The sequence below is a fragment of the Gopherus evgoodei genome, chromosome 1 (assembly GCF_007399415.2).
Source record: "Gopherus evgoodei ecotype Sinaloan lineage chromosome 1, rGopEvg1_v1.p, whole genome shotgun sequence".
In the NCBI taxonomy this organism is placed as follows: Eukaryota; Metazoa; Chordata; order Testudines; family Testudinidae; genus Gopherus; species Gopherus evgoodei.
The window spans coordinates 122,815,844-122,842,327 of record NC_044322.1 but is presented as its reverse complement, the minus strand read 5'-3'; the positions used below and the strand labels follow the sequence as shown (position 1 = coordinate 122,842,327).

Below are 26,484 nucleotides of genomic sequence, written 5' to 3'. Positions count from 1 at the left end.
TAAATTGCAGCACCAATGGGATGTTTCTTGGCTTTTGCTTGACTTCTGCTGCCCTGTTGACTATGTGCACATTCTGGTCTTCCATACTAGAGGGCGAAGAAATAAGTCTTTGCTGTTTGAAACTTGCAGTTTAAACCTTTTGCAGGTGGCCGGCATGCTATGGCTTTAACTGTTGATGGGAAGGTATTTTCATGGGGCGAAGGAGACGATGGAAAACTTGGCCATTTCAGCAGAATGTAAGGATATAATTTCTATTAGTACCTTGAAATAGGAAATATTTCAAACAAATGATACTGAATCATTGCTAGCAAGCAGTGGCAGTATTTAAATATATTAGTAATAAAGAATTGTGTTACAAAAAGATTCTTCTGCAATACATATCAGTTTTGTATGTTGGAAACTAAGCTTTTATTGCAATTTCAATAGTTTTAAAGGGATACTAAAGTTAAAATTAATATAGCTTTTTAGAAATAGATTTATCTGAATGCGCAAGGTCAGTGTTTAATTCGGTGTCTTTTGTATATTCATTATTGAAAAGTTATGTGAGAGGCAGCAGAAATAGTGATTGCCAATATGCACTGGTTGGTGGTGGGGGTATTGAAATGCCTGCCACAGCCTGATAAAGTTACACGCATGCTCTCTAGAAGTTCTTCACAATTTTCACCTAAGTTTCTCTGTAAGAGGCCCATTAAAGTTTTTTGAATGGTTGATAAAACAAATTAAAGCTAAAAGTGCTTTTTCCATGGTGAATTGGTGCTACCGTACCTGCCTGAGCTATGTCTCATGTCAAGCCCCTTGTTTATCATATGGCAATAATTCATACTCACGTTAGTAGTCCTAGTGTCAGGATCAGGTAGGCTATTGCGATGTATTAAAATTTTTATGCTACTTGAGATTCCTGATGGAAGATGCTTTAGAATTGCAGAGCAGTATAAGATACGTCTACGCTATGGGATTATTCCGATTTTACATAAACCAGTTTTGTAAAACAGATTGTATAAAGTCAAGTGCACACGACCACACTAAGCACATTAATTCGATGGTGTGTGTCCATGGTCCGAGGCTAGCGTCGATTTCTGGAGCATTGCACTGTGGGTAGTTATCCCGTAGTTCCCGCAGTCTCCCCCGCCCCTTGGAATTCTGGGTTGAGAGCCCAGTGCCTGATGGGGCAAAAATCATTGTCACGAGTGGTTCTGGGTACAGCCTCACCCCTCCCTCCGTGAAAGCAGCAGACAACCATTTCGTGCCTTTTTTCCTGGGTGAACTGTGCAAACGCCATAGCACAGCAAGCATGGACCCTGCTCAGATCAGTACCGCAATAGTGGACATTGTAAACACCTCGCGCATTCTCATGCAGTCTATGCTGAACAGGGACCTGCAAAGCCAGGTGAGGGGGAGGCGGCGGCTATGGCAGCGCAGCAATGAGAGTGATGAGGACATGGACACAGAATTATCTCAAACCACGGGCCCCTGCGCTTTGGAGATCCTGCTGTTAATGGGGCAGGTTCTAGCCATTGAACGCCGATTTTGGGCCCGGGAAACAAGCACAGACTGGTGGGACCGCATAGTTTTGCAGGTGTGGGATGATTCGCAGTGGCTGCGAAACTTTCGCATGCTTAAGGGCACTTTCTTTGAACTTTGTGACTTGCTTTCCCCTGCCCTGAAGCGCCAGAATACCAAGATGAGAGCAGCGCTCAAAGTGGAGAAGCGAGTGGCAATAGCCCTCTGGAAGCTTGCAGCGCTAGACAGCTACCGGTCAGTTGGGAATCAATTTGGAGTGGGCAAATCTACTGTGGGGGCTGCTGTGATGCAAGTAGCCAAAGCAGTCATTAAGCTGCTGCTACGAAGGGTTGTGATGCTGGGAAACGTGCAGGTCATAGTGGATGGCTTTGCTGCAATGGGATTCCCTAACTGTGGGGGGGCGATAGATGGAACCCATATCCCTATCTTGGCACTGGAGCACCAGGGCACCCAGTGCATAAACCCCAAGGGGTACTTTTCAGTGGTGCTGCAAGCACTGGTGGATCATAAGGGACATTTCACCAACATCCACGTGGGATGGCCAGGAAGGGTTCATGATGCTCCTGTCTTCAGAAGCACTGCTCTGTTTAAACTGCTGCAGCAAGGGAATTACTTCCCGGACCAGAAAATAACAGTTGGGGATGTTGAAATGCCTATAGTTATCCTGGGTGACCCAGCCTACCCCTTGATGCCATGGCTCATGAAGCCATACACAGGCAGCCTGGACAGTGGTCAGGAGCTGTTCAACTACAGGCTGAGCAAGTGCAGGATGGTGGTAGAATGTGTATTTGGCCATTTAAAGGCGTGCTGGTGCACATTACTGACTCGCTCAGACCTCAGCCAAACCAATGTCCCCTTTGTTATTGCTGCTTGCTGTGTGCTCCACAATCTCTGTGAGAGTAAGGGGAGACCTTTATGGCGGGGTGGGAGGCTGAGGCAAATCACCTGGCTGCTGATTACACGCAGCTAGACACCATGGCGATTAGAAGAGCACACCACGAAGCGGTGTGCATCAGAGAAGCTTTGAAAATGAGTTTCATCACGGGCCAGGGTACAGTGTGACTGCTGTTTTGTTTCCCCTTCATGAACCCACCCCCTTTATTGACTCCTTCCCTGTAAGCAACCCACTCTCCCCCTTCGATTACAGTTTGCTTAAGGAAATAAAGTCACTATCGTTTAAAAATCATGTATTCATTATTAAAAAGTAATTATAAAAAGAGGCAGAGAACTGACAGGGTATCCCGGGTGTGGTTTGGTAGGAGGATAGGAGGGATGGAAAAGGCCATTAAACACATTTCAGTGTAATGACAGCCTTTTGGTTGGACTGTCCACGGGGGTGGAATGGGCGGGTGCACGAAGCCTTCCCCCACGCGTTCTTATACGTCTGGGTGAGGAAGATATGGAACATGGTGAGTGGTGAGGGTGGTTACACAGGGGCTGCAGCGACATTCTGTGACCCCGCTGCTCTTCCTGAAGATCCACCAGATGTCGGAGGATGTCAGTTTGATCACGCAGCAGCTCCAGCGTTGCATCCCGCCACCACTGATCTTCCTGCCTACACCTCTGATCTTCCTGCCGCCACCTCTCATCTGGAGCATCCCTCCTATCCTCACGTTCGTCCCTCCTATCCTCACATTCACTGGCATCTTTCCTGTACTTTGCTACCACGTCCTTCCACTCATTCGGATGAGCTCTTTCATTGCGGGTTACTTCCATGATTTCAGAGAACATTTCGTCTCACGTCTTCTTTTTCCTGCGCCTTATCTGAGAGAGCCTTCGGGATGGAGTAGGGAGGCTTGAAGAATGTGCAGCTGCATGAGGGAGGGGAAAAAAGGGAGAGAAGTGTTTAAAAAGATACGTTTTACAGAACAATGGTTAAACTCTTTCACAGTGAACAACACTATTCACCTTACATAGCACATGTGATTTCACTACAAGGTTGCATTTTGCATCTTAATATTGAGTGCCTGCGGCTCTGGTGTTACAGATCTCACAGATGCAGGTCCAGGCATCAGAATTCAGCTTGCATGCGGTAATAGTAAGCCACTGTCTTTTGGCTTCTCGAGCCTTCCTATACACAGTGCCCTCTGATGCTTCTTTCCTGTTAACATGCAGCAGCAGAAGCCAACCCCCCCATCCAATTCTCTAGGATGATTGCTTTACCCCTCCCCCCACCGCATGGCTGGTATCATGGAAGTTCACTGCTAATCACCCCCCTTCCTCCCCACCCACCCCCGCGTGGCTGGTAGCTGGGAAGATTCCTGCTAGCCAAATGCAAAAAAGCTCAGCGCTATCCTTCCTCCCCTCTCCCCGCTTGGCTGCGTGCAAGGAAGGATTTCTTTTAAGCAATAACCCAGTAGGAAAATGGCCATCTCTGTCCCCTTAATTAAATTCCTGAATTTCAACCAGGTTACCATGAACGATATCACTCTGCTGAGGATAACAAAGCGAGATAAAGAACGGATGTTTCTCGAATGCCAGCAAGCACCAGGACCATACGCAGCTATGCTTTGTCATGCAATGATACCCGATTACTTGCTACATGCATGGCGTGGTAAAGTGTCCTACCATGGTGAACGGAACAAGGCTGCCTTGCCCAGAAACCTTTTGCAAAGGCTTTTGGAGTACCTCCAGGAGCGCTTCATGGAGATGTCCCTGGAGGATTTCCGCTCCATCCCCAGACATGTTAACAAACTTTTCCAGTAACTTTACTGGCCGCGAATGCATCCCAGGCCCTCATGGCAAATCAATCATTAAAAAACGCTTGCTTTTAAACCATGCTTTATATTTACAAAGGTACACTCACCAGAGGTCGCTTCCATGGCTTCACTGTCTGGGCTAGTGGCTTGGGAGGGCTGGGAGGGTAATTCCGTCTGAGTCACAAAAAGCTCCTGGCTGTTGGGGCTAACGGAGTGCTGTGTGCTCACGGCAAGATCGTCTTCCTCTTCCTCCTCTTCCCCCTCCGCAGAATCCTCAGCCATGGTTGAGATTACAACCCCCACCTCGGAATCCACGGACGGGGTGGGGTAGTGGTGGCGCAGCCCCCTAAAATTGCATGCAGCTCAGCATAGAAGCGGCATGTTTTCGGCCCTGCCCCGGACCTTCCGTTTGCTGATTTGGTTTTCTGGTAGGCTTGTCTGAGCTCCTTAACTTTCACTCTGCACTGCACTGAGTCCCTGGTATGGCCTTTTTCCTTCATAGCCTTGGGAATTTTTTCAAATATTTTTTCATTTTGTCTTTTGGAACGGAGTTCTGTTAGCACTGAATCCTCTCCCCATATAGCGATCAGATCCAGTACCTCCCGTACGGTCCATGCTGGAGTTCTTTTTCGATTCTCAGGAGACTGCATTGCTACCTGTGCTGATCAGAGCTCCACGCTGGCCAAACAGGAAATGAAATTCAAAAGTTTATGGGGCTTTTCCTGTATACCTGGCCAGTGCATCCGAGTTCAGATTGCTGTCCAGAGCGGTCACAGTGATGCACTGTGGGATACCATCCGGAGGCCAATAGCATTGATTTGCGGCCACACTAACCCTAATCTGATATGGTAATACCGATTTTAGCGCCGCTACTCTCGTCTGGGAAGAGTACAGAAACCGATTTAAAGAGCCCTTTATATCGATATAAAGGGCCTCGTAGTGTGGATGAGTGCGGCGTTAAATCGGTTTAACGCTGCTAAAATCGGTTTAAACGCGTAGTGTAGACCAGGCCATAGTGGACTCTGATACTACACTGTGGTATACTGTAGACAGGCCATAAATAAAAAGAAGTTGGTGCACCATTAATCTGTAAATCTAATATTTCCAAATATCTGTTAGCTTGAAATGTTTTCTGGCAGAAGCTGAATTAGAAGCTGAGTATTTGATAGCTCACTCAAGCTAAGTTACTTGTGTGAAATCAGATATTTTATTGAAGCAGTAAAACAAAAGTACCAAACATTGTATTTGATACCAACAACCCACACCATACCATCTACTTAAGTTGTTATTGTATTATTAATTTTGTAGTCTAAGTATGGTGTCTTTAAAGTTGCCAAGAGGTTTTGTTGTTCTGTCTGTTTCTTTTGATGGTGAGCATGCTTTTTTTGAGCTAGGGAGTAAAATTTTTTCTCTTGAAAGTTCTTCATGAATTTCAAACACTTTTTAGCAAGGAAAAATTGAGAGAAATAGTTTTATACTCTTTGTGGGAAATCTTCAAGTTATTTAATATTAACATATTCAATAGAAAATTGATCTTCATACTGTGTAGTTCTCAGAGGTGTTCTTAGGATCTTTACACAATGTATAGAAAAATACAGCATGTGCCTCAGAGCTTAAGTCTCAGGATAGACATGACTCAACAAGTGTGTGGGTGACAAACAGAAGGGGAGGGTTTGAGACAAGGGAGGACAAAATATGGCTTTATTAGTTCAAGTATAGGCACATATATTGTTTGTTGTTTAATAAATAGAAGAAAATATCTATAAGCAGAAAATATTTTTGACTAGTGGGCATTACATCCATGCTGCTGCCTGCATGATGTCCCCTTGATAACCCTGCACCTGCCAGGCATTGCTGGGACAGTGTGGAAGGACTGGGTCCTTATATTTCAACTTTAATAGTATTTCTGCAAAGCCTTACGTAATTTGTTTAGAAACGTTAATAATGGTTGTAGCATGTACACCACATTAGAAAACCTACTTAAATTAAAACTAGACTATGAATTCAGTGAGCAGGTTGAATTTAACAAAAAGACATTCTACTTTCTCAGGCAAATGCTTTAGTGATATTCACAAGAAACATCTTCAGTAATCTAGCAGACAGCTGACAATGAATGTTTGTTTGGTCTGGTCCCCTTGTGAAGAGCAGAGCTGGAAGAGGAATGAGCACCTCTTTCCTCATCCTCTGGCTCCCTGCACTGCAGGTTGGAGGCTCAGCCAGGTGTACAACATTCTATGCCATCCTGTGCAGAGCGGGACCAAGAGATCAGAGACCATGCTTCTGGGCTGGCATGTAGGGTCTGGGGGCCTCCACTTTTGGGACTGAAATGGATTTTGCAAAAAAATTTGGCAGATACTGAATATCGTTTTTCAGACAGAATTTGTTCGTTAACTTTGTATTCAAAACAGAATTTCAGTATCTTTTTTTGAAGATGCGTCCACGGGAGAAATACAATCTATAGAAACTTCTAACTGATAACACTGGATTATTACAGCTGACTGTTTTAAATATTTGAATTTTTACTTTCTTTACCATTAATTTTCATAAATTGCTCAGCATGGGCAATGAAGACAGATAATTCAGTTTCACTTTTTAACATACACATTTTAATCTGTTTATCTTTCTGGTTCTTCATTATCAGGATGCTGCAGTGAGTTCGTGTTATGTAACATTTCTTAAAGGAATTTTCAGTTGAACTGCATTAAAAATAGTGGAAAATGAAAATGTTTTCAGCTTTTTAAAAGTTTATTTTTTACCAAACCTACATTTTTGGCCTAAATTGATTTGAACAATATACCTTTAAGATAAATAGAAAAATAAATTAAATCCGTGACTTAAAGTGAAACATTGAAGTCTTAAATATTAGCATTAGGGCAGATTTGCCATTCAGATGTTTAATATTACATGAGGCATTGGAGTGTCGGGCATGAAATATATTGCATGACATCACAAAAGAAGATGATAAACCCTTCTATTCTATCTTTAGGAATTGTGATAAACCAAGATTGATAGAAGCATTGAAAACCAAGCGTATCCGTGATATTGCTTGTGGCAGTTCTCACAGTGCTGCCATCACATCTAGTGGTGAACTGTACACATGGGGCCTTGGAGAATACGGCAGGCTAGGTCATGGAGACAATACTACGCAACTCAAACCGAAGATGGTAAGTACATGAAGTGTTTCCTGATCGTGGTGGTGTATATGTATGTATATGCACAAGAAGAGAAAATAAAGGGAGAAATAAAGCTAAGAATCCCAAAGCAGTTTGTAATGTGAGCTTAGATGTATAAAGAACAAAACAAGTCACAAATACTTTGAAATTACTGTGAAACTTTAAAATGTACTTAATGTTTTTGAGACAGCATACTTACTTTTCTGTGTGTTATAGGTTAAAGTGCTGCTTGGTCACAGAGTCATTCAAGTGGCTTGTGGTAGCAGAGATGCTCAGACTCTGGCTTTGACAGATGAAGGTAGGAGTATCTTTCGTTAGCAACTTCATAGCATATGAGAATATTGTGATCGTAGTCTAACGTTCTGTTTGGTTGGTGTTACTAGGCTTGGTGTTTTCCTGGGGAGATGGTGACTTTGGAAAACTGGGCCGAGGAGGAAGCGAAGGATGCAATATTCCTCAGAACATTGAAAGACTAAATGGCCAGAGCGTGTGCCAGATTGAATGTGGGGCTCAGTTCTCTTTGGCACTTACCAAATCTGGAGTGGTGTGGACCTGGTATGTCAAAGTTGCTAAGAAATATTTTTACAAAAAATTTCAAGGCATTTGAGTTGTGTTGATTGCTACAAACTGGCTTATTACATCTATGCTTTGTGCACATGTTTAATTTATTCTAAAACATCCTGTTTCCACTCCCTCCTCCTGCACACTTATTTGTACACCCACCTGTTTCATTTTGTCTGTTAGAGTCTAAGCTCTTTGGGGAAGGTACTGTCATTTACTAAATCTTTATAGAGTGTCTGTCATAACTGGGACCCTAACCTGGTTGAGGTGTATAGGTTTCAGTGCAATAAAAATAAATAGAAATAAAGATTATTGTGATAAAAGAAGTTGAGGCCCTACTTAACTTGCAATATTGTGGAAATTGTGGATTCCACAGTTTTTGACTTCTAACGCAGTTTTGATAGTGGGAGCCCTACTGGGTGTGAGGCTAACAGTGGGGAGCAGCGGCGACCCCAGGGCTAAGGGCCGCAGCTCCACTTCTCAGCCCTGGGTGGCCAACAGTGGCAAATTGTAGAAAAGTAATAATGGACCTTATTACTGAAAATAGTAAGGTCCATTATTCTTTTCCACAATTTATGGAGATAGAACTGAAAGGGACCCTGAAAGGTTATTGAGTCTAGCCTCCAGCATTCACTAGCAGGACCAAGTACTGATTTTGCCCCAGATTCCTAAGTGACCCCCTCAAGGACTGAACTCACAACCCAGGGTTTTAGCAGGCCAATGCTCAAACTACTGAGTTATCCCTCCCCCTTATCCCCTTCCATGGCTTGTCCGCAATTGATCTGCAATTTTTTTGACAATCATCCCGCAATTCAAGTAGAGCCTTCTATATATCGTCTGTGAAATAATATATCTCAGTTCCTCTTGGTTCTTATGTTGCAGCAGTGCACTGCTTTATCTTATATATGTTCTCTAATTACAGAATGATTGGTTGTGATTCCATTGTTAGGGATTAGTTTTTCCACTTAAATCAGGGATTCAGCCACTTTGTGTGGAGAATACAGCATATTCTCCTCAGTATTAGAATACTCTTTGAGTACAGAATGAGAATTTCCCACCTGAGAACTAACAAGTTAATTGGTTGGTTAGTTATAGTAAAAATTTATTAAAGATAATTCATGAAACTTAAAACTCAGAAGATATCTTTTGTTAACAGTGATCTCCATAACAGAACAACACAGGGTCTTCAAACATCCCGTTTGGTTAAATTGAATTCTTATGTACAGGCTATATTTGAGAAACTTAACTTTAGGATTGTCCTTATTCTTCATAAACTAATTTTTCTTCTTCAGCACAGGCTGATGAATAATAATTTTCTATAGTGAATTCCACAACAATCTTCTGTCTTTTCAAATGGTTATCTCCTGTTGCTCTTGACAAGAGTGAAGCTAACAGTGCCTTTATTAAAGATGTCGTCCTTCAGAATGAGCACTGTCCCCTATTGCTCTCAATGTGCGGGAAGCCAAGTTGCCCGTGGCCCACTATTTTCCCTTCCTGTATTGACACTTCAGAGAGTTGGGGGGCAGGGGAAAGAAAATCCAGTGTCTTCAGAAATAAGTTCAATCTAAACTGGGACTACAAACACTAAAATATTTAATAATCATAACGTGATTATTGCATGACATCGCTGCCAGGCAAAGTTAAGCATATTTGTGTGCCTCAGCTGTACATTTTTATACCTAGCATGCTTGGATTTCTTTTAAGTTTAACTCTGAATTTCCTGGGTTTGTAGTACTTGTTTTTGGGGGTCATTAGAACATCCAAGTAATTTTTTTTTATCCTTATGATACCGATAATGTGTTCAGTTCAGTTGTAACATAGTTTTTATCTGGAAATTACTGTTGAAGCTAAGGACATTTGGAGATACTTGATTTCCAACAGAGACTGATCACTGTTACGAAATACAGTGGGGAAAAATGAGAACTGTTACCGCTGACCAACGCTCTTCATTTTTTTTTCTGCTCAGTTGATACTATTGGTAATATCTTGAGGTATTGATGTAAAATACTCTGAGTAGTGCAATGTTAATGGTGTCTCTCAGACAGTTGAGGAAAATTTTATATGTTGATAATAAAAGTAACCTGTGTTTGAGGCTTGTCTGAAGTCTCAGTTATGTAAACAGTTAAGCACAGGTGCAGTTTTACTCATGTGAGTAGTTGTCACAGTGCAGGTCCTGTGTTTTATATAAATTGTAAGCTGGATAGTGATTTTAATGAGTTAAAAAAATACAAGTCATTTTTAAGTAAACCTCTACCCCAACATAACGCAGTCCTTGAGACAAAAAATCTCACCGTGTTATAGGTGAGATAGCATTATATCACACTTGCTTTGCCCCCACCCCATTCCTTGTTCCCTGACCACCCCCTCCAGAGACCGCAATCCCCTGTCCCCTGACTGCTCCGACCCCTATCCACCCCTCCCCACCCCCTGACAGGCGGTCACTGGCAGCAGTGGGAAGTGGAGCAGCCCAGCCACAGTATGCTCCACCCTGCCAGCTCCCAGCCACAGTGCTCCGCTTCCCACTGTCTGTGAGTGCGGGGAGGTTGGGGAAAGGATGCCCCCCCCACTCACCTGCGGTGGGAAGCAGAGCGACGCGGCCTCAGCCTGCTCCGCTTTCCTTGCCCTGGCCCCAGCCGTGTCACTGGGGGGCGCCTAGGGAAAGGTCCTGCACTCACCTGTGGCGGGAAGCGGAGCACCATGGCTGGGAGCTGGCAGAGTGGAGCTGGCTGGGGCTGGGCTGCTCCACTTCCTGCCACCAGTGAGTGTGAGGAGGTTGGGGGAATGACGCCCTCCTCACTCACTGTTGGCGGGAAGCAGAGCGACGCGGCCCCAGCCTGCTCCACTCTGCCACCTCCCAGCCATGGCGCTCCGCTTCCTGCCACAGGTGAGTGCAGGGAGGTTGGGGAAAGGACACCCCCTGTACTCACCTGTGGTGGGAAACGGAGCACTGTGGCTGGGAGCTGGCGGAGTGGAGCGTGCTGGGGCCTGGCTCCTCTGCCTCCGCCGCTGCTGGTGAGTGCGGGGGGGGATACCTTCCTCCAAGCCCTCTCCCCCGAGAGACAGGGCTGGAGCTGGGACGAGGGAAGCAGAGTGGGCTGCTTCTGGCCCCCTACTAATCCCCCGGGCCACTCTGGGACTGCGGGGCCCCCAAAAATGCCCTCCCACAGCTCCTGCCCCCCAGATTCTGGGGGGGGAGTCCCTGACCGCCCCTGAGACCCTCTGCCCCTTATCAAACCCCTCAGCCCTGGCCTGGTCCGACACCCTTAACACGCTGCTCAAAGCAGTGTGTCAGAGCTTTACTGTGTTGTATGTGAACCCGCATTCTATCGGGTGATGTTATATCGGGGTAGAGGTGTATAAATAAATTTATAATAGTAAGATATATTTCAAAACAGAAAGAATGAATTTTATGCAACCATAATACTTCCCCAAAAATAATGATAAATGGTACATTTTTAGTATTGAGGCCAATGTATGAAAAATTGTAGATTTTTTGCTACCCTCTAGAGACAAGTCTTTCCAAGTCAGGTTTCAAGGTCATTGTCAAGAAATTTGCTATTACGTGTGCTTTCCTTTTGGATATATAAACCATTTCAATTTGCAAAGGTGTAATGGCAAAGGATTACACTGTTTGGAACGATATAATTGCCTGGAATTTCACAATTACTTCCTTGTCTATTCCAGGGGTAAGGGGGATTACTTCAGGCTAGGTCACGGCACTGATGTTCATGTGCGAAAGCCACAGGTTGTGGAAGGGTTGAGAGGGAAGAAGATTGTACATGTGGCTGTAGGTGCACTACACTGCCTGGCTGTCACTGACACAGGACAGGTAAGTTACTCTGGTCCAGAAAAAACTAGATATTGAGGCAATGTAATGTAATAAAAGCAGTAATACTTTTAACTTCTTATTTTATTTAATGTTAATTATACTACAGTCGATTTGGCTCTGGTGTCTACAGTCTCAAACCCAATAGAGTTATCTCTGTTTGCTCTAGATCAAGAGGTCATAAGAACACATGAAACCATAGACAAGTAATACACAAAATCACAAGAACAAGATCCACTATCTTTTAACAGTTTTTTTTAAAGTTGCCAACTAAGTTCTAAATGTCACCGCATATAAAATTCCTAAATATATCCATGCACCAGTTATAACTACAGACAGACATACTCATATCATCCTACATGGTGTTAGAGTCTGATGTCTTTCCTTTGGATTGATCATCAATACGGGGATGGTCCCTGCTGGAGGTTTCCCATAGGAAGTTCAGTTTTCCCTCTGTGGGCATCTTTTTTCATAATGTGATTCTGTCTATACCTACCTTCTGCGCATGTACATGAAAGTGTCAGCCCTCTCTTTCTTATTGTTCTTTGTCCCCTAGAAACATGAGGAAGCCCAAATTCAATAGGCTGTGTAGGTTCTCGTTAGCACTGATGCACCATCTGTATCCTGTGTCTAAGATGCATGTTGGAGACAAGATTTACTATAACAGCATTTTATAATTTAAAATTTAATCTTCTGGCTAGACTGGAGTGGGCAGACTTTTTGGCCTGAGGGCTACATCTGGGTATGGAAATTGTATGGCAAGCCATGAATACTCACAAAATTGGGGTTGGGATGTGGGACTGGGTGAGTGCTCTGGCTTGGGGGGCTGGGCTCTGCGGTGGGGCCAGAAATGAGGAGTTCAGGGAATGGGAGGGAGCTCCAGGCTGAGGGAGAGGGTTGAGGTGTAGGGGAAGGAGTGAGGGCTCCAGCTGGGGGTGCAGGCTCTGGGGTGGGTCTGGGGTTGAGGGGCTTGCAGTGCAGGAGGGCGCATTGTCCCATCCGCAGGCACCACCCCTGCAACTCCCATTGGCTGTGTTTCCCAGGCAATGGGAGCTGCGGGGGCGGTATGTGGAGTTCTCTGACTGCCCCTACATGCAGGAGCCAGAGGGCAGACATGGTACTGCTTCTAGGAGCCCACGGGGCAAGCCCCGGATTCCACTCCACGGCGGTAGCCTGAGCACTGAATTAAAATGTCTGGATGGGCTGGACACGGCCCGCGGTCCATAGTTGGGCTAGATTTTTGCATTATTACTAGTTGGTACCTGTTTTACCATAAATTTAGGGCATCGGGTTATTCCTCTGTCATTTACTTGTGTCATTTACTTGTGTCTCCAAGGCCTAAAATGGCTAAGCTAAAATTTTGTAGGCCTCAGTCTATGGGTTCTTGCATTTCAGCTTGTCTTACTTGTATCTAATACATGATTCCTCTAAATATGGATCAATCTTATACGTCTATAATCCTGCAATTAACTCTAGTTAACATACAATGAATATATACGATGTAACATGTTGATTAATCATAACATCACACAATAAATGGATAATAAACTAAAACCATTGGCTAACATACTTATTGAATGGAATAAATATTCTTTATAATATATTGTTTTACTTCTCAAAGCACTGCACAAATACTAATGTGATTGTCGCTTAGAATTTTCTTGCCTTCATATATTTATTAAATCTTAACTGTCATCTTAATATAGCTTTTGCATTTTTGTTCCTTATTATTTATGATAACATGAGATGTTTCATAGTCCCCTGCTTTTCGCTTCCTAAGATCCAGAAGCAATCTTGATATTGTGACAGGACATATTTCTGCTCTATATTGGATGATAGCATAAATATCATAGTTACGCAGAGCCCCAGTAAAATCCATGTGCAAATAATCCCATTAACTTTATGTACACCCAGAATAATGAACTAGTACATGAATCTGCTCACAGAATGAAGCTCATATGTGCTGTATTAGCATATGTAACCTGAAAGCATCAGCTGTTAAATATGAAGGTGGTAGGTACTCTGGAAATATCTTAAATTAGTAACATAAGTCATTTAGAGATAAGATCCTATCATAGTAATTTTGAAAATAACTATATATGAAAGACTCTGTGAAACAAAGTAACATATAGAACTGTCTTTTGGCAGGTTTATGCTTGGGGTGACAACGATCATGGACAACAAGGCAATGGAACTACTACAGTCAATAGAAAACCCACTCTTGTACAGGGTTTAGAAGGCCAGAAAATTACACGTGTTGCTTGTGGATCTTCCCACAGTGTAGCATGGACAACAGTGGATGTAGCTACACCATCTGTTCATGAGCCAGTACTCTTCCAAACTGCTAGAGACCCTTTAGGCGCTTCTTATCTAGGTAATACAAAGCTTGTGTTTATTTCCTTAACATTTTTAAACAATATTTGTGGATTGAGGTGGTGTTGTAGATGTGTATAGATGGACGGGTGTGGGGGACGAAGTGGCTGTGCAGGATGGAAGCCATTTAAACATACTGATTTGCTGAAAATGGAGGAAGTGAGAAGAGAACAAGACTTGGGAAGCTAAAACATTGTATGCCCTGAAGCTGAGGAGTCATACAAAAGTTAGCGCTAGTTTGAACTTTAACAAACAGTTTAAGACATTTGAAAGTCCAAAATGCATTAGCAAAAATGAGATTCTTCTTGAACTGTAGACTTTTTTGTCTTTTTTTGAGCAGGGGATACAGTGACTATCATGTTGGGGCTTTGCCCTGATTGGAGCTTCTGGATGCTAGCATAATATTAAATTTCTGTATTATATGCCTCTTAGAAATAATAATTCTTGATGCAAATGTTATCTTACCTATTGATTTCTAAGACAAGTGACCACCACTAAAGAGGGAGGCAGCATTCTATGATGGCACCTTCCCAGTTTATCAGAACCAAGATTTAGTCAAACTTGTGTAACAAAAATGTTCTATGTAAAATATCAGGATATTTTAGCTGTTTCTATGTCTTTCAATCATTAGCTATCTTTTACCTGGACAGAACTGCAGCAATACCAGAGCTTCATAGATGTACAATATATATAAATAGAACTCAAGTTATGTGCTAATTTTTTGTCCAAGTAAAGCTTGTTTTAGAGGCCAGTAGGAAACTAGTGGTGTTGAGGTGTCTCCATTCTCATGAGTAAGTTTTATACTTACTTATTGGGAGGGACAGCTCAGTGGTTTGAGCATTGGCCTGCTAAACCCAGGGTTGTGAGTTCAATCCTTGAGGGGGCCATTTAGGGAACTGGGGCAAAAATCTATCTGGGGATTGGTCCTGCTTTGAGCAGTGGGTTGGACTAGATGATCTCCTGAGGTCCCTTCCAACCCTGATATTCTGTGATTCTATGACTCTGTTTTACATGAAAGTCGTTGCTGACCTAGGTTTAGTATTGGGTTTCATATCAGAATTACAGGAATTGTGGCTAAGAATGCTTTCCAAAAGTATCATTAGGCAGGTATCAAACAGAACCAGTTATTATGCATTATAGTCTATTTTTTTAAAAGCATGTCTTACTCTTTTTCCCAGGTGTCCCATCAGATGCAGATTCTTCTGCTGCCAGTAACAAAATCAGTGGTGTAAACAGTTCCAAACCTAACCGCCCATCCCTCGCTAAGATTCTTCTGTCGCTAGATGGGAACCTTGCCAAACAGCAAGCATTATCTCATATATTGACAGCATTACAAATCATGTATGCCAGGTAGGCATGCCAACATTGTTGTATTTTACAGAGTGAAGCATAGATAGTAAGCTACTTCATACATTTTCTCCCTTATACCAGGTAATCATAAAATAGGGCTCTAGCATGTATCCTTTAACTTCATTTTAATTTCCTTTTAGTGTTCACTTGAAACCAACTTGTTGATGCAGATTTTCCTGACAAGTCTGTCTTATGTGGAACAGGAAACTCTGCAACAAAATATTAGCTTATTTAAAAGTCTCATGTGAGAGTGCATCATCCAAATAAGAACAGAATGATAGCTTTCCGAAAGTGCAACTCTCAGCAATAATCTTGTTATATACATTGCAGCTGAGAATGTATATCACAGAGCAGAGGGCTCCTTTTGAGATTGCTCATTTCTGTTTATAAAGACAGGAGAAATACTAGTGGTAAAGAGACTTGTGGAAGACTTTGGTTTAAAAATCCCCAAACTCTGTAGGCATCTGTAACTATCTCAGATAAGTGTGAGTCCTCCCACATGGAATGGAAGTAAACTACCCTGTAGACTGCAAACATTGAAAACCATCACTTTTAGTTTTACTCTAGTTGGATAACAGGACACTTTTCTTCCAAAGAGAGGATTTGGTGGTCTAGTGTAAGTCTGTCCTCAACAGTTTGTTCATTTTTAATTTAGGGATGCAGTGGTTGGAGCACTGATGCCTGCAAGTATGATTGCACCAGTGGAATGTCCTTCTTCATCCCCGGTCCCACCACCAGATGCTGCTTCTACAGGGAGTCCTGCCAATGGGGAAGAGTGTGTGCTAGCAGTGGATGTTGAAGAGAGACTGAGTCCAAATCCCTGGCAAGACAGGAGAGGAGAGGTAAAATAAATAAAATCAGAATCAGTTTTGCTATCAGAACAACAATTTTGGAGTGCTGAAACATCCATCAACAATAACACTGTGTGAAGTATTTTCCTTTATTTAATTTGACAGTAACATGCATAAGAACTTTACTTCAGCATCAGTCTAACTTCTAGAATCAATGCCATGAAGTGCCTGCGTTTTGTCAGCTATGCCTGATTATAATTGATCAGTTCACAAGTTTAGAGTCCAGTGAATCAGATAAAAACGTAAGGAAATCTCTCAACATGTTTTAGACCTGATTCAAAGATGTTGGTGTTCTCTTAATCAGGTATTGAAACAGTTTAAGAAATAGAGGTAAATTTATAAACTGGATTTAAAAGAGAACAAATGACAAGATGAAGAAAATCATCAGTGTCTAAATCTTATTTCAAATGTAACAAATAATTGTAACCTTATTTCTATTGTGATATTTTGAAAAGAAAGCCAGATACAAACATACTGTGTGTGTTCTTCAGTGTTAAAAGGAATAGTAATAATAATTTTGTCACTAAAGAGGATACATCTCCATTCCCCCATGCTGACATACTTGTTTGTCTCATCCAGCTGTTATGTCTTGTCTTTTAGGTTGTAAGCTCTTTGGGATAAGAATTGTCATCTTACTGCATGTTCGTACCTGGTGCAGTGGGGCCCTGATTTAGGGCTTGTCTTCACTACGAGCTAAATCAGCACTGCTGCGATGGATGCAGCAGCGTCGATTTAGGGAGTCTGGTTAGGAAATGCTCAGTTGATGGGAGAGCCTCTCCTGTTGAAATTTCATGGTGTAGACATTGCAGTAAGTCGATGTAGGTTATGTTGACTTCACTTATGTAGTTTTATGTAGTTGAAGTGGCATAACTTACATCGACTTAGTGCCATAGTGAAGAAAAGCCCTTAGTTCGCCAGTAGGCACCACTGCAAGGTTCATACAGGGACTGGATTTCTTGAATAAGATGCTGCTGTTTTTAGGCATCTCTCTTCTGAGCACAAGCTTCTTTTTGAAAAGTCTAGTTAAGCTTGTTTAAACACATGCAATATCTTATTGCTGTGCTATCTGGTTAACTATGATGTTTTTTGATTAGGTTGTTTCTTCAGAAGATGCTGTGACTCCTTCTGCTGTAACTCCCTCAGCTGCTGCTGCCTCTTCTCGTCCTTTCATTCCAGTCACTGATGATCCTGGTGCTGCTAGTATCATAGCAGAGACCATGACGAAAACCAAAGAAGTAATATTGCTAATATTTTTTAAGATTATAGGTTTTATTATGTATCTCCATCAAGCAATTGAATTGTTCTGGTGTTTGACAAGTTATGTCATCAGAGGGGGAAAGAAAAAATTCTGGTGCTACAGCAACTGCCATATGCATGCTGTTTTACAGTAAACTCAGATTCTGCAATTATTTCTAAATTCACTGCTTAGTATACATCCTGTTTCTTGTTGAGAATGTAATACAACTCCATGTATGTAGTTAGTTAGCTTTGTGTAATGCAAATGTATTTTTATGGTGCTAGGTAGAGCTGGTCACAAATTTTTTGAAATTTTTTCCCATCTAAAAATGCTGTTTTGTTAAAGCTGAAATGTTTCCTGAAATGTTTCCTGAAAAAGTATCTTATTTTTACAAAAATTTAGTTGGGAAGGTTTCTTAAGGTCAGGCTGAAATTTCTGGAGGGGAGAGAGGGACTCGAGAATAACCAATAGCCTCACGTGGGATGTGAGAGACCCAAAGGAAAAGGGGAGAGGGACCCCTACCCCAAAATAATAAATAATGGTCTGGTACTTAGGGCACTCACCTGGGATGTGGGAGACCCAGGTCTAAGGGCGGGTCTGCACTAGAAGCGCTACATCAGCGCAGCTGCAGCACTTCCAATGAAGATGTTCTATGCGGACAGGAGAGGACTCTCCCATCGACAAAAGAGAGGCGGAAGCTATGTCCGTCATATCATTGGTGTGGAAAGCTCTTAGGTCATTATAACTTGCATCATTCAGGGGAGTTGCTTTTTCATACCCCTAAGCGACGTAGGTTAGATCAACTTAAATGGTAGTGTAGACCTGCCCTATGGCTTAGTTTCAAATTTGGCAGGGAGTTGAATCTCATATCCTAGGCGAGTGCTCTAATCACCACTAGTTACTGGTTATTTTGGGGTTGGTAGTCTTGTGGTTTTTTTCACCCTAAAATTCGAACGGTCTTATTTTAGTTCTGATGTGGAATGAAAACAAATTTTTGAAAGCTTGTTTTTTCTGAAATGAAATTTGTTTTCCAGCCAGACCTACTGTCTAATGCATGTAAAAGTATTGTTTACATAAGTAGGCAGTAATTTTTATAGTATACTTCAGCATGGCAATTTTTTGTTTAGTAAATGCTCCAAATGATGTAGTGAAGCGATCCCTAAATATGCAATGCCCCTAAGCCTTGCCTAATAAGCATTGGTTCATAAAATCAAGAAATAGTTGATATTTTTTTCCTTAGGACTTTGTTCTGAAGATTTGACAGTCAGTCGTCTATTATGGTTTTGTGGCTTGATGTTCTGTATTTCTCTTCACATTTTCCCTTTTAATTAGTTAGGGCTTTCACAAAATAGGAGCTGAACACTTGTTAACCTACCACTACTTTCTACTAGTCAAAAACGTGGATATGGCTGATAGATGTTTATTATTGAGTCCCTACTTGAATCACGGGATGATTGTCCCAAATTGCAGCTGAGTTGCAGACAAGCCATGGAAAATCACGGAAAAGTAATAATGGACCTTATTATTTCTGGCCCTGCTCCAGAGCCTGCAACCCCAGCCAGAGCCCTCACCCTCTCCTGCATCCCAACCCCAATTTCATAAGCATTCATGGCCCACCATACAATTTTCATACCAAGATATGGCCCTCGGGCCAAAAAGTTTGGCCACCCCTGTCTTAGGGTCACAATATTAAATTTCTGTTTCTTCTTGGAGTTCTTGCACGTGCCTGTTCCCCTGCAGGTGTAAGCTTGCTCAGTTCACTAGCATGTGAAATTTTTCCCTCAGCTGTACCCATTGGTATGGCACATATGTCCTCTGCTGCATTGTGCTGCTGCGTGATGATCCAAAGGGTAGACCCAACTCCCATCTCTTCCTTCTTAGCATGCTCTGACAATCATAGATTATTAGGGTTGGAAGGAACCTCAGGAGATCATCTAGTCCAACCCCCTAGTCAAAGCAGGACCAATCCCCAAATCCCTAAATGGCCCCCTCAAGGATTGAACTCACAACCCTGGGTTTACCAGGCCAATGCTCAAACCACTGTGCTATCTCTCCCCCCTCATCACAGGTGGTAACTTGCTACCACAAGTGTTTCCCTCTTTCTGAGTCTTTTCTGTTGTATATGGTTAGTACTTGTGTTGTCTTACTGAAGTGTAGATTTATATTTTTATTTTACTGATGTATTTAGTTTACATTTTGGTTCCCAGTGGTTCTGGGTGTCAATGCCCAGTGCTGTGGCATGCCTCAGTCCCCAGACTTTAAACCAGTGGTCACCAACCGGTCAATCCTGGACACTCTCCCAGTCCTCACACTGCTCCCAGAAGTGGCCAGCGCAGCCCTGGAGGAATAGGGAGCAGAGGTCTCAGTGCACTGCTTCTGCCTGCAGATGCGTCCGTCCCCCCCCACAGTTCCCATTGGCCGGTAATTGGGGAGCTGTGGCCAATGGGAGCTGTGGGGCAGTGCCTGCAAAGAGGGGCAGTGCAGGTGCCCACCCGTCCTGGGGGCCACAGGGGCGCATTGGCCACTTCTGGGAGTGGCGTGGGGCTGGGACAGGCAGAGAGCCTGCCTTAGCCCTGCTGCACTACCAACCGGGAGCCGCCCGAGGTAAGTGCTGCCCAGCAAGAGCCTGCCCCCTCCTGGATCCAGCACCCCAAACCCTCTCCTGCATCCCAAGCCTCTGCCCCAGCCATGAGCTCCTCTCAGAGCTTGCACCTCTCACCCCCTCTTGCACCGCAACCCGCTGCCTCAGGCTCAGCTCAAAGTGCCCTCCCACTTTGCGAACCCCTTGACGCCAGCCTAGAGCCTGCACCCCTTACCAAACTCCAACCCCCTGCCCCAGCCTGGTGAAAGTGAGTGAGGGTGGGGGAGAGCAAATGATGAAGAGAGGAGAGATGGGGAAGGGGTGGGGTAGATCCTGGGTTGCCCTTAAATTCAAAAAGTGATCTTGTGCATTAAAAGGTTGGAGACCACTGCTTTAAACCTTGAAATGCATGCAAGAAGCTGATGCCGGTCAGGGACCTGCACTCCAGGTTCCTGAAGTGCCTCAGAGAAGCACATATCAGGGACCGATGTGAAATCTGCAGGGGCTTGAAACCCAGAACTAACAAATACTAGGAGATCAGACTAAAGCACCCCCTTATGGATGCAGCCCTACCCAATCTTCAGAACCTTCCTGCTCGAGGTGGGCGTTGAGTGCTTTTACTTTGCTTAGGAGTGCGCCTTCTGGCATGGCAAAGTCCCAACATTGATCTCCTTCTCCGGTACTGAAGAAGAAACATTGGAAGACTGCACTGAGGAATGGCATTGTCCAGGAGATTGAGGTTGCCAGCACCAGTGTCCAGCAGCCAAGCTGAGAAGCAGGGTAGAATGCGCATAGTGCCAAACAGTCTGCCTTCAGGGCAGGTAGAACCTTAGGTGAGGTTGTTAACTCAGGTACTGATGCTGTTGAGATTGACTATAAGGAAGCACATCTTGTTCAGCAGTGCGTCCTCTTTGACTCAGCAGCACCAGGAGAGACTCCTGGTGCTGTCAACTCCCGAGACTGATGTCGTGGCAAGTGATCAGCTGAGTCTGTTGATACTGGTGGTTCAACAAACACTTCACCCAATACCAACAGAATCCTACAAGGACTTGCTGACTGCTAGAGTTCAGTACCAAGTACCACAGGCACCTTTGAATGGTCTGGTACCCCTTCGTACGGTGCAGTGGAGAGGCAAACTGACTATAATTTCTCCAGTGCCATCTTCTCCAGACTCCCATCACTGCTTCCCAGCACTGAGAAGCATGGCACCTCCCTCATTGAATGACTTGGGTTCATTGTCTGAGTCAGAAATTGGATCTTATGTGTTACAGACATGTCATGTAAAACATCATTCTGCTATGAGAGGTTTTCACTGCTGGTATCCAGTGGATGCTCCATGTTGGTTTGTCAGTAGGGAGCCTTTGTCAGGAAAAAATTGGATTCCAGTGCCATATCTGTAACTCTACTGGAGCCAGTGTGGGTTTCCATCCATCTCCATTTCCTCTTCTCCCCTTCCCTGTTCCAATAGGAACTGTGATCACTCTTTGCATTTGAGATCTGCAAGAAGCCACTGCTGGTACTGAGCTCGGTTGTCAAACTTCAACAGTCTGCCCCAATGAATCTCACTTTGGAGGAATTGGGAGAAGCGCCATTTCAGCCAGCGTTGGGTTCCTCCTCCTCATCGCTTGATCAGATGATAGTGTCCAGTGTTTTCTCACTGTTTCTGTATGATTATAGGGCCCATCAGAACCTCCTTAAGAAAATGGCTTCCACCCTAATATAGAGATGGAAGTAGTGTCAGATTGGCTGACATTTTGGCATCTGTGGGGCCTTCTTGAGTGGCGCTGCCCATAAATGAGGCTATTCGGCAGCCCACTGGAGTGCTGTGGCAAAATCCATCTTCCCTGCCTCACACAGCTAAGAGGACTGAAAGGAGGTATTTTGTTCTCTCGTGGGGATTTGAACATTATTAAACACCCCCACCTTGCCTTTTGAACTGCCTGTTCTGTTTGTTTCTTCATCTTTCAAGTTAGCCAGCCTTTTTGGTGGCAATTATCTCCGCAAGAAGAGTGAGGGAATTGAGAGCCCTGGTATCTGATCCATTGGGTATCTTATACAAGGAAAAGGTATATCTTCACCTTCATCCAAAATTTCTCACCAGAGTAGTTTCTCACTTCTATATCAGTCAGGCAGTATACTTACCAACATTCTTCCCCAATCCTCATTCTCATAAGAATGAGGAGAGACTCCACACATTTGATGTTAGGAGAGCATTAGCATTTTACTTGGATAGGACTAAACCATAGGCCATCTTCATAACTGTTTGTGGCAGTTGCAGGCAGGATGAAAAGCATTCCAGTCTCATCTCAAAGAATCCTGTTGTGGATTTCCTCCTGTTTACATTTGTGCTATGACATGACCAATGTAACTTCCCCAGACAGCATGCTGGCATGTTCAACGAGATCTCAGATGGCCTCCTCAGCCTTTCTAGCTCATGTGCCTGTAGTGCCTATTTGTAGAGATGCAGCTTGGTCATCAGTACATCTCTCTGATTCTAATGCCATTTTTCAACAGTCTAGAGATATCAGATTTGGACATTTAATCCTTCTATCATTATTCAGGTCGACTCTGATTCCATCTCCTGATTGACCTGCTTGAGAGACACCTGAAACAGAATGAACATATGCAATCACTTAAGAAAAACGGTTACTAACTTGTCCTGTAACTGTTGTTCTGTGAGATGTTACACATGTCCATTCCATGACCTACTCTCCTTCCCCTCTCTATTTAAATCTGTCTGATAAGAAGGAACTGAGGAGGATCAAGGTGGCTCTACCCATTGTGCAGCAGTAGGAGGCAGTAGTGGGTGCATGGGCTACCCTGATGTGGGGGTACTTCTAAGGGAAAAGTCTGTAACGCTAGTGCACTGGACATTCATACATCTGAAGCAGTATGGGCATGTGCAAAACATCTCAAAGAACAACAGTTACAGAACAGGTTAGTGACCATGTTGGGTTTTTATAGGCAAGTAACTCAGTTTGTTGTATAAAATCTTTCTTCCATCTTTCTTCATTATATATTATACATTTCTTGAATTTCTCTTTCAGGATGTAGAAAGCCAAAGTAAAGTATCTGGTCCCGAACCCCAATACTTGGATGAGTTCACTAGTCTTTTAGTACCGGATGACACACGAGTCATGGTTGACCTGCTGAAGCTTGCTGTCTCCACCAGGGCTGGTGAGAAGGGAAAGGATGTTCTTTCCGCTGTGCTGTCTGGGATGGGCACTGCATACCCACAGGTCAGTCAAAGTGATTTTTGTTGTCTTACTGTATTTTAACTATCCTCCCTTCTTTCTCATTCTGTTGAAGTGATGCCTACTGATTGAAGATATAGGTTCAGAAGATGTAGATTTTTACAAACATAAAAACTAATAATTATCTTATACCAATATAACAGTCCATAAACCTTTTACTGGAGTACCAAATGAATATAGCTGTTTGCTGTAAAAATTAATGAGAGTCAATATTATAAATTTCCCAGTGGGTTCTCAACCCTTTTTTTTTTACCTGGAGGCCCCACCAACATGCTATAAAAACTCCAGGACCCAGCGGAGATGAGGGGTTCTCGGGGCAGGGACATCTATTTTGGGGGAGGGAGGCAGAAGCCAGCAGGGCTTGAGCCAGCTCCGTGCGAGCAGGGGCATAGCTCAGGGTAGGTAGGGAGAGGATAACTAGGGACTGTGTGCAGGCATTGGGGGTAATTCAAAGTGTAGGGCAAGGAGTAGTGTAGGGGCTGTGAGCTGAGAGGGCTCCCCTGCAGTCCTGGTTCCCAGAGGGCTCTGCCAGCCATGGAGCTGGGTCCCCCCCAACCCAGGTGGCTCTTACTGCCTGCCTCTGTGGTAGCAAAGGGGGTTGGGAGCTGAGGGGGCAGCTTCAGCCCCGGGCACCAGCAGGAGATGAGGGGCAGCTGCAGCTGCCTGCTCCATGTCACCAGCCAGAGCAGCAGCTGTCCTGCTCTGGCTTCCCACCGCTGACCTGGCCAGGGGGCAGGGGAGAAGGACATGAGAGGCAGGGATGGAGCTGCCCTGCAACTGCCCTGCTCATCCGCTGAAGTTTGGGGCATGGGGGTCAGCGCTCTCCATACCCCCCAACTCTGCCTATGGGCTCAGAGCTTTTGCCCCACGGGGAGCGCCAGGGCTCAGGGCTCCAAGATTCAACCCCACTGCTCCTGGCTTCAGCTCCAAGGGAAGCGCTGGAGATCAGAGCGTCGGCCCCATGGTGGGAGGCACGCTTCCACCCCGTGCCTCCCAGCTTCATCCTTGTGGGGAATGTCAAGGATCAGGCTTTGGGTTTCAGCCATGGGGGCCCCGTAGCCCCCTTGAAAGGTCTCATGGACCCCTGGTTGAGAACCCTGGTATTAGCATATTTTAGCATTCAGTTATCTTAACACTTACCTTTGATGATTTCATTTGTTTAATAGGCATTTTAAACTTATTTTTCTTGCCTGTTTTGGGTTTAGTGTGATATTTGCTTCTTGTTGCATTGCTCTGATAATTGAAATAGAGGCTTATTTCATTTATTCATACCTTTTCTGTTGGAATATTGGAATGTAATGGACAAGACACCAAGAAGGATGGGGATCATGGCTTACTCTCGTTAGCAGTTTTTTCTAGAAAACTGAATTATTTTCTTTATGAAGATGTGTATAATCAGTAGAGATGTATTTTTTTAGGTTGCTGACATGTTGTTGGAGCTGTGTGTTACAGAGTTAGAAGATGTGGCTACAGACTCGCAAAGTGGTCGTCTTTCTTCACAGCCAGTGGTGGTGGAAAGTAGCCATCCATATACAGATGATACTTCAACCAGTGGCACTGTTAAAATACCAGGTGTGGAATTCTGATAAGATTTATATGAGATGAGAAATTATCCATTCAGTTACTTACGTTATGCAGATTTGCAGGAACAGACACTTAGATTCAGTTTAAAATCATTCATTTTGAATCTTCACTGAAATGTTTGAGTAAATTAGGTAGTTTTAACATACCTGTTATAATAAAAATTTGTATGCTTGATGATAACCTTTCTTGAATGTTAAATGTACTCTTCATGAATTCAGGTTCTCTGGGCAGGACTGGATTTGGTACACAGCTGCTCTGCAGCTCAAGATCACATCTAATTTTTGTTTCATTAGGACATTGGGAACAACTTGCCCATAATCACATAGTAAATTGTTATCAGGGCCTGAAATAAACGAATTTCTTTGTCCTTGGCCTTAACTATTAGACTATAATTTTTCTTTGTGCATTGTGGTTTCATTTTGAATTGATTTAATATGGTCCAAAAATTAGACTTTTGATGCCGTTAGCCGTTTTGCCTCAGCTTGCAGGTATACTTTGCTCTGACATGCTTTAACAGATCACGTAAGATTTGGAGTGTCCTGAACAGTGTCATGTACAGTTGGCCCAAATTCGTGGGTGGTGTGTGGATCCTACGTAATACTTTCTAGGAACATTAATTACAGGCAAATAATTATCTTAATAGAAAATAGCTACGTTCTAGCTTGATCAGCATAGAACAGTTCAGACAGTGTTTTAATTCACTGGACTTTTAAAGCTTACATTTTCCCCATTTTACTTATTGTTTAATTATATAAAGTATTTTGTTACTTGTTAGGTGCTGAAGGGCTCAGAGTAGAATTTGATCGCCAGTGTTCTACAGAGCGGCGCCATGACCCTCTCACCATAATGGATGGAGTCAACAGGATAGTTTCAGTCCGATCAGGTGATAAGAATCAAATGTTATATTTACTTTATTTTTCTTAAGTGCTTAGTTTATCTTACTGTTGGATGAAATATACTCGTATTGTATCGCAAATGGTATAGGTTTATTTTGGGTGGAGAATAGGCTAGAAAAATACATATCAAATATTGATTTACAATATTTTTTAATTAGCAAAATTTAAAAAATTTAAGCAGTTTTCTCAATACATTAGATTATTTCTGAAGCACGCATAATCATAACTGAAACATGTAGATTCTGGTAATTATTTAACAAACAACTTTTAATATTTGTGCATATATGCAAAGTAATTTCTAAAGTGCAAATAAAGTAGTGTATCTTACAGAAGCGTTTCAATCTTAATCTGCAGCCTAAATTATTTTTGATAGGCTCCACATTTAAAATCTGTTTTAACATTCTAACCTCTATGTGTAAAGACCAATATAAGCTGGCAGCATGTGGTAATTGTTTTGGGGCAGGATTGAAAGGTACTCTTTAATTTCCTTTACTTTTTAATTTGTCACTTGGTAATTCTGTTGTGATTTGTAAAATAAATTTTCCTGCCTGTACTTTAAGATAAAATGTAAATGCTGA

General features: G+C 43.2%; 1 protein-coding gene across 1 annotated transcript in view; it reads left to right on the top strand.

Annotated features, from left to right (window-relative positions):
* The window catches only part of HERC2 (HECT and RLD domain containing E3 ubiquitin protein ligase 2), a 199,988-nt gene that overhangs the window by 136,430 nt on the left and 37,074 nt on the right, over positions 1-26,484 (top strand). The window contains 12 exon segments of the mRNA XM_030571144.1: positions 146-236; positions 7,207-7,384; positions 7,610-7,691; positions 7,777-7,948; positions 11,639-11,783; positions 13,929-14,154; positions 15,332-15,503; positions 16,159-16,345; positions 17,449-17,589; positions 23,220-23,411; positions 24,845-24,998; positions 25,786-25,893. Coding sequence (XP_030427004.1) covers positions 146-236; positions 7,207-7,384; positions 7,610-7,691; positions 7,777-7,948; positions 11,639-11,783; positions 13,929-14,154; positions 15,332-15,503; positions 16,159-16,345; positions 17,449-17,589; positions 23,220-23,411; positions 24,845-24,998; positions 25,786-25,893 — 1,848 coding nt within the window.